The 8628-nt window shown below is 30.6% G+C and overlaps 1 protein-coding gene across 1 annotated transcript; it reads left to right on the top strand.

Annotated features, from left to right (window-relative positions):
• Nucleotides 1–4893: 4893 nt before the first annotated feature.
• Nucleotides 4894–7023, top strand: LOC131045028 (GDSL esterase/lipase At5g03610). The gene is made up of 5 exons (XM_057978536.2): nt 4894–5343; nt 5424–5606; nt 5700–5989; nt 6072–6363; nt 6465–7023. The coding sequence occupies exons 1-5, from the start codon at nt 5286–5288 to the stop codon at nt 6749–6751; spliced, it is 1110 nt and encodes a 369-aa protein (XP_057834519.2). The 5' UTR covers nt 4894–5285; the 3' UTR covers nt 6752–7023.
• The last annotated feature ends 1605 nt before the right edge of the window (nt 7024–8628 follow it).

The following is an 8628-nucleotide window of genomic DNA, read 5'->3' as shown; positions in this document are numbered from 1 at the left end:
ATATGAGGATATTATAGAATTAGCAATGTTATCTCATTAAATATATATTTTGATCCTATGGTAAAATATATGTTAAATCTAGAACGCATCATACACATGGATACTGTAAGCAAAGATGCATTATATTATAGCATATAAATTCAATAATTTAATAATATAAGGGATAAAAATTAAGCATATTTATGAGCAAACAACTCTCTCACTTGATAAGATGATTAGTAAGAAAATTGATCATGTAGGTTGATAAATTAGTCTTGGTCACCATCTACTATGCCAAATTTAATGATTTTGAACATGTGTTGTATTATTTATCTCACTAATTTCTTGTGTTTTGTATCATTCCCATCATTTTCTTTTCTATATGCTACATATAATTTGATTCCCCTTACTTATTCTTCCATTTACCTTGCATGTCCTTACATTTTGGGATTTTTTCCCTTATTTGTTGTTATTTTCACTCATTTCACCTTCTATATTTTGTGTGTGTTTATCTTCTCCACTTGTGGATTCATTCTATCTTCAATTTCCTTTCATAACATATTTAATCATATTCTTGTTGCATTCTCTTCATTCCCATGCTTTATATTTTCCTCTAATTTTTCTTTTATTTTCCACTTGTTTTGATGTTTTACCTAATATTTTCCCACTTTACATCCTATATCATTATTCTTATTGATCTCTTTTACTATTCATGAGTTTTCAACTCTTGCCTTGCCATTTTAGTTTCTCACATGGTCTTATTATTTCTTGTCATATTATTTTTCATATATCTCCATACCTACTATGATACTTTTCCTAAGTTTGTCCATATTTTCTATCATTCTTAAACTTAAAAAAACTTCCATGCTATTATTTTACCTTATCCTTTGGCCATTAATTACTTAACATGATCCTACATTATCATATTATACTACTAGAATTTACATATCAATTGATATTTTACACTTGTATAGTTACAAAATTAGACCAAGAGGTACCATGAATCCCCCATTACATATTTATCTTCCATTATCACATCCTTATATATATGCCTTGATGAATGTATCATCACATCTTACTTATTTGCACCTTCATGCTTATTTGCTAACATAAATTAAATGATTATCATCCTACAAGGTATGACTTTTGAGTTATATTGGATATATCATGCCTTCCTTCTTACATTTGGATCACCCATTTTAAAATATTTTCACATTGGGGAAAATCATATCTTCCCCTTATATTGCACCTTCATGAATGTTCCTTTATACTTATATTTACCAAGATTTCCCTTTACACATTGTGCTTACTACTATTATATCATATACTAGGGGCTTTCCCTATAGTTTAAGTTGCATGTAAAACTTCCAAATTATGTCATCAAATTTACATTTTTATTGCCACTAGGAACTTATTACCTTACCATACCAAAGTTATATCATGATCTTGTATGTTGCATTGAGGTTATATGTCACTTTAGTGTTTCGTGTAACTAAAGAAGTGTTCTAGTCATTAATGACTATATCACCATCATTTTCCCATATTGAGGAAATTACCTTATTATTTGACCCCATCTCCAATCTATGGATTTACCATTCCTATCATCAATACATTCATATTCTTGATACATTACGCATTCCTTATATTATTGCTTTACATGATTACATGCTTATATGCTTGAATTACATTTACTTTTTATGTTCTATTTTACCCTCTCCTACAATTCCTTGCTTACTATTGATGCAATTAATTGTAAAGGCATATTATATTTTTAAAATTTCTCACATTGAGATTTAGATATAGTTACAAGAGCTTATAAACACTCAAAATTTAATTCCTATTGTAAGCATGTACAAAAGAAAAACCTAAATGATGACACATTGCAGATTTTGTTACTTTATATGAATGCTTGAAAATCTATTTTGATGTCTAAACAGTTACTTAACATGCATGTTTTTGAGTGCCAAATAATTTTAGATGAATGATCATTCTAGGACTCGTGCACCTTAAATTAGGAAAAAAAAATAGTGGTGAAATTGATATACCCATGCCATTTCATGATTATTTTTGGTCTCATTTTAAGCAGGGTGCCTTGATACATTAACATAATCATAAATAGCATATATTTTTACAAATTAGGGTCCCTTTCCATATGCCATCTACCTGTCCATTAAAAACATCCCTATGCATTTACCTATATTCTATTAATATATTTACACATTCCATATGTATTTTCCCTATTCAAATATTTTTTATGTCCACTAATGTCATACTTCCATGCATGCCTCATTCCTAGGTTGATTTTCCCCCTTTTATGTATATGGTTATTACTTGGTCATTGGGTCAATCTCATAGTTGTAGAATTGATCCTTTCGAATTCAAAAGTAAAATTTCTATGTTGGGTCAACTCTTGTAAAATTTTTGCCCTCTAATGGCCAACTAAATATAAACCTACAAAATTTATCACTACATGTACTTATATTTAAAGGCGTTCTATACATTCATTTTCAATATCCAAGATTTGAGAGCTAAGTTTGCAAACCATTCACATTACATATTTCAATTAGAGTACCAAAAAGAATTAGATCTACGTGAGCATTCCTAGGAGTATATATGCCTATTGAAGAGTGATGTTTTTAATTTCAAACACATGTTTGTAATTGTACATTGTAGATCATGTCTCATTGTGATATACCAATAACTCTAGCAAGCTATTTATAAATACTAGTAGCATGTCTCATTGTGATATACCAACAACTCTAGCAAGCTATTTATAAATACTAGTAGCCCTCAAATATCATAAAGACATATAAGCAACTAATATAAATTAGGCGAGAAAAAAAAAGAATTACACAAAATTCTATATCAAGTATGGGTAAAAGATGAATCAATGATTGTAAAACCAATCCCAATCACCAAATTTGAACTCCCATGAAGAAAAATAAATATTCTAATCTTAAGGTGAATATTAGATTGAAGTTTCCAATTCCATATTCTGAGGCATTATAGATTCTAAAGCATTCATTTAGATTATTTATTCTTTGATTGTAGAGCTAAGTATCATCATTTATTGCATTTACTTTCTTAAATTACTTGTTGCAACCGATCTAATTTACCATTCCTAGCTAGCTATCATTATTTATTAGTATGGATTAATTATGCTTATGCGTATACATAATTTTTGTTATCCTAGAATAAGTTTAAGGAGAGATTATTTTCCAAATTACAATATGATAGCTTTTTATTAGACTAGAGATCATGATATTAATATTAATGTTTAAGAAATTTTAAATTGATCCATAAAGACAAAAAATGACAATGCAAAATAAGGAATAACAAGTGCAATAAAAACCCTTAGTGTCTTTCAGGTTGAGGGATCCTATTTAAAACCCTCTTCTGTGGTTGTGGGTGCTAGTCAAAACCCTCAGAGTCGTGTTGTAGACTAGCCTAATTTGTAATGTTCTCTGTTGTTTAGTGGTTGGCGTTTCACTAGTGGTTGGCTGTATGGATTCATTGTATATCTTTTGATCAACTGTTTCTTGCTCGGAGCTGGATGTTGGTTCATCCAAGGGGTTTCTGGTCTCCTTAAAACCTGTTGTACGGGGTTTCGGGTCCCCTCAAAACCTGCTTTTCCCTTAATAAAAAACAAGTGCAAGCAAAAATCTAGTAAACTCAAAATAGAACAAAAATAAGAAAATGTCAAAGCAAAAGTATATGAAATAAATCACACCCTTTAATGTCTCATGTATCTTGTCCTATATATTGATTTGTCATGATGCCACCTTTTATCAAGACTTGAACAAGAAACACTATGATTGATAGATGCAAAATCTTAAAAAGTAAAGTCTTTAATTTATTGTTGGTAAAGATCAAACATCTCTCTAAAAAAAAATCCAACTATCTCTAATCCCTATAAATTATTAAAAAAATTTAAAAATAAAATAAATTTCTATAGTAATTTAATTTTTTTTATCCAAAATCGCAAAATAAAAAGATGGAATCCATTTTATTTTCCCACTTCTATTTAAAAAACTAGTTACATTTATAATGGGTCATGAAGTTGAAAGGTTCTTAATAAGTCCACCAAGGTTCAGAGCTTTGTGCCTTTGGTCTCTAAGTGAAGTTGAAAGGATCTTAACGAGCCCACCAAGGATCAAATCTTTGGGCTCTTGATCTCTTGGTGAAGTTGAAAGGTTCTTAATGAGCCCACAGACGATGAGGCGAGAATTTATCTCCACATATGTTATTTGGTTTACCCACATGAGTCTTATTTTCTACATAAATAGACTTTATACTAAATTAATTATTAATTAGAATATTAATTAAAAATTCCATCCACCCAAACATAATCATAGAAGGGACAATACCTAAGTGCTCCTCAATTTATATATTTTTTGGTTTACCCACATGGATCTTATTTTCTATGTAGATAGACTTTATACTAAATTAATTATTAATTAAAAAGTCCTCCCAGTTAAAAGGGACAATGCTCTTGAATTTACCCATGTGAATCTTATTTTCTATATAGACTTACTTTATACTAAATTAATTATTAATTAGATTATTAATTAAAAAGTCCATCCACCCAAACATAATCAAAGGAACAATATCTGAGTGTTCTTTAATTTATATGTTATTTGGTTTACCCACATGAATCTTAGTTTCTATATAGATAGATTTTATATTAAATTAATTATTAATTAGATTATTAATTAAAAGTCCTCCCACCTAAAAGGACAATGCTCTTCAATTTATATGTTATTTGGTTTACCCATGTGAATCTTATTTTCTATATAGACTTACTTTATACTAAATTAATTATTAATTAGATTATTGGTTAAAAAGTCCATCGACCCAAACATAATCATAGAAGGGACAATATCTGAGTGCTCTTCCATTTGTATTCGTTTGTCATGATTCCTTTTTAATGGAAATAACATTAAATTAGTCGCTGTTAGCTGTACTTGAGCAGCCTTTGACTGGCCATAACCATGCGAATGTTGGTTTATTCTTGTGAAAAGACTTCTCACTTCCCATCAACTATTTCTTTATGCAAATGCAATTCAAAAAGCAGCAACTCCAGATGGATGATGCCAAAGGAGAAGTTGAAGATTATCTCCACATGAAATGAATGAGATGACTCTGATAATTGTCTTTGGATTCTTAAGCGTATGCCAAAAAATCGCTTCTTTTTGTTAATCAGGACCTACGCTCGAGCACTATAAAATTATCAGAGCTCAAACATCTCTCACAGAAACGCTCAAACAATTTGGGAGTTGTAGTTACAAATTCAGTTGACTACAGATATGGATGCCATGTTTTCTCGCCTTCTGTTTCTGATAATCATTTTCTGTTTACTTGCAGGTCAGATATACAAATTATCATTTCAAACTTTCCTCATTCTATACTCGTATGATTTTAAATTTAAATTGATTGATTTGCAGGGAGAGGCATTGCGGAGAAAGCGCAGGCGTTGTTTGTGTTGGGAGACTCTTTTGCCGACACAGGAAATCGCAATCCATATAATCAAAGCGAAAACCAGTCATGGAGACGACCGTACGGTCTGACCTGGCCTGGCTATCCTGCAGGCAGATTTTCTTCTGGAAAAATCCAGACAGATTTTTGGGGTAAACCTTGCTTCCACTCACAAATGGTGAAATTTAAGGTTTTGAGCAACATTTGTCTTAGTATTATGTGGCTTTGGTGTGTGCACTGTGCAGCGAATATTTTAGGGCTTCCCTCTCCCATTGCTTATGAGATGCTGAAAAGTCATGACTGTAAAGCAACTGCAAAGAAGATTCGACAAGGAGTTAATTTTGCAGTAGGCGGCAGTGGAATACTTCGAGCCTACGGTTTCACAACAGTGCCACAACAGGTGAAGCAGTTTAAGGAGCTGGTTGGAGGAAGTCTAGGGTTCGATTCTCACAAGCTCTCGCGGTCAATAGTCCTTATCTCCGTGGCTGGAAACGACTACGGTGCATACGTTTCAAGCAGAAACGGCTCCAGAGAGGTACCTAGTTCAAAATCTGATGTGTTTTATTGCCTGCTGAAATTTAACAAATATTTTTCTCAAATTTGCGACGTTATTACAGGGAATAATCGATCTGGTGAAGCCTGTGGTGAGAGGGATAGTCAAGGCCGTGAAAGATTTGTATGAGTTCGGCCTTAGGAATTTCGTTGTGAGTAATAATGCTCATTTTGGATGCGCTCCTCAAATCGGCAAGACATCCTGCAATTCGAACTTCGATGACATTATAGCTCTTCATACGAGATTACTGACAAAGGGCGTACAAAGCCTCAGATCTCGTCATAAGGAATCATCCATTATAATTTCAGATGTTGTGTCTGCGGCTAATTATATTTTCTCCAATCCTGTTAAATTTGGTACCTTAAATTACCCTGCCTTCCTTGTTTCTGATAAATCTTCAAAATCAATACCTTCTCAACAATACTGTCTTACTTTTGTTATTGTAATTCTGTGCTAGGGTTTGTGGATTTGTTCGTTCCTTGCTGTGCTGAGAAAGGCGGGATTGATAAGTGTGGACAGGTGGACGAAGTAGGCAGGGCTTTATATGAAGTGTGTTCTGATATCAATGAAAAGTTTTACTGGGATTCAGTCCATCCAACGCAGAGAGGATGGCATGCCATAATGTCGCTCTACAGTAATGGAGAACCAGGAGGGAACAAAACTATGAGTTTTATAGAGGGGGTGCCAAATCTTATTGACTGGCTACACTCACTTGGATTCGATGCTTATAGAATCTCCTCATGATCTACCCAACGTTACCACCTAGATAAACAAACCATAACATTTATCATCTAAATAATCTTTTGCTGGCATTTCTTGATCTTCTCAATGATGTTAATGCCGCTGTATCTGTATGTGATTCAATAAAAAGTTCTGTAAACAGCTAGAACTTTTCCTTTGGAAAAGGAGCAGCTGAGATTACATATGAAATTGTTATGATAGATATATATTTTTTCAAAATTGTATTACGATCAAACCAAAACAATAAAAAACCAATGGTGAAACCAGTTGTTTAAAAGAAAGCTCTTAAAATTTGTAAGCAGATCCTGTGAAATCTTTGCAGTTTCAGTTCATATGTTACAATGAAGAAAGGTATTTATCAAAAAAGATGTCACCAATTTAAAGTAAAGGATTTGTTTGTCAGCAGTTAGAAATCATTTATTACTGGGTAACTGAACTTATAAGATCTGTTCTTATATAAATATACCGCTGAGAGTTCAATTTATATGTAAATTGAAATGTAATAGCGAATGAAGAAAGATAGGTTGTCCACATTTAACTTATGCCTATTAGAGTTTTTTTTATTCGGGAAAAATGTAGAGTCCCCGTTTTATGAAAAATAGGAAATTTTGAAAAAAAATAAAAATAAATAAATAAATAAATTTGAGTGATGTATGAAAATAGTAGATCAATAAATTTATTGATCTTTCTTGTTTAATTATGTAGATATTTTCGCCATTCTTAAAATCTATTAATAAATATTTAAATTAATTAAAAAATTATACATGGCATAATATAAAAAATAAAATTAGATAAGAAATTAAAAAATTCCATTTACTTTAGAGGCCAGAATTTGAAAATATTAAATGCTTTATAATAAGAAAGTTAAAATCATTTTATCACATATACAAAACATATAAACACAAAAAAATAGTTGCTTCTTTCTAGGTTGATGTAAAAATGGGTTAAACAAGATGAAGACTCAATTTGAGCCTAGGTTAAATGTGGGGCCAAACAAGTGTTATGGGCTTGTCCATTAAATATTAGAAGATATAAAAATAATTATCCTATCTTTGCAAATTGAATGGCAATTTTTTTTTTCTTTATTTTCAATTAGAAAATTAAAAAGATCACTAGCAAAAATACAAGCTACAATTAGAAAAAAGGAAAAAAGAAAAGAAAATTGAAAAAAAAATGATTCCAAACTATAGCATATCACATTTTTTCCAATGCAAATTAATTTTTTTAAAAAAAGCGCATTGAAAACATAAGTCTACACCTTTGGGACTAATACTATATATAGGAAAGAAAAAGAAAGTTTTTCAAATGAAAAAAGATATGTTATCATCATACACAACTATTGTATGATACTTATGTTTAAAAATTTGAGTATCTATCTTTTGTGTAGTACTCTTCCAAGCAGAATAAAAATATATGTTGATATCTTATGTACACAATCATTATATGAGAGTTGACATATAAATATGAGTATATATTTTTTTATGATAATTATTTTTTATTTAAATAATAGTTTGCAAAATTTTATATATATATATATATATAATTCATAATAAAAATCATTTAATTTTGAATACCATCATAAATATTAAACTTTATTTGAATATTACTATTTTTAAATTATGTTTTATTATAGAATGTTCATTTGTATTATGTTCTTAATGATTTAGGAATCTTTCTTTTTCATTTTACCATTATGAAGAGGCATCTATAGTGGCATCACAAATATTTATTAATTTATACCCCTTAGTTTTAAATTGTCTACAATGACATAAAAAACTTGTGTTAATTTATACATGTCATTTTAAAATTGATGTTATGTTGGTAGTTTCTTCTTGGTTGTAACGGTTGGCAAGGCATTTGAGCTTCTCTAAGTGGTGGGG

Source organism: Cryptomeria japonica, chromosome 5, assembly GCF_030272615.1.
Source record: "Cryptomeria japonica chromosome 5, Sugi_1.0, whole genome shotgun sequence".
In the NCBI taxonomy this organism is placed as follows: domain Eukaryota; kingdom Viridiplantae; phylum Streptophyta; class Pinopsida; order Cupressales; family Cupressaceae; genus Cryptomeria; species Cryptomeria japonica.
The sequence above is the reverse complement of the archived record's forward strand: the minus strand, read 5'-3'. Positions and strand labels throughout refer to the sequence as shown.

Coding starts and splice junctions, on each gene's coding strand:
- LOC131045028 (XM_057978536.2), top strand. CDS start 5,286: ATGGATGCCATGTTTTCTCGCCTTCTGTTTCTGATAATCATTTTCTGT. Junction 5,607..5,699: donor AATCCAGACAGATTTTTGGG/GTAAACCTTGCT, acceptor TGCACTGTGCAG/CGAATATTTTAGGGCTTCCC. Junction 6,364..6,464: donor CTCCAATCCTGTTAAATTTG/GTACCTTAAATT, acceptor ATTCTGTGCTAG/GGTTTGTGGATTTGTTCGTT.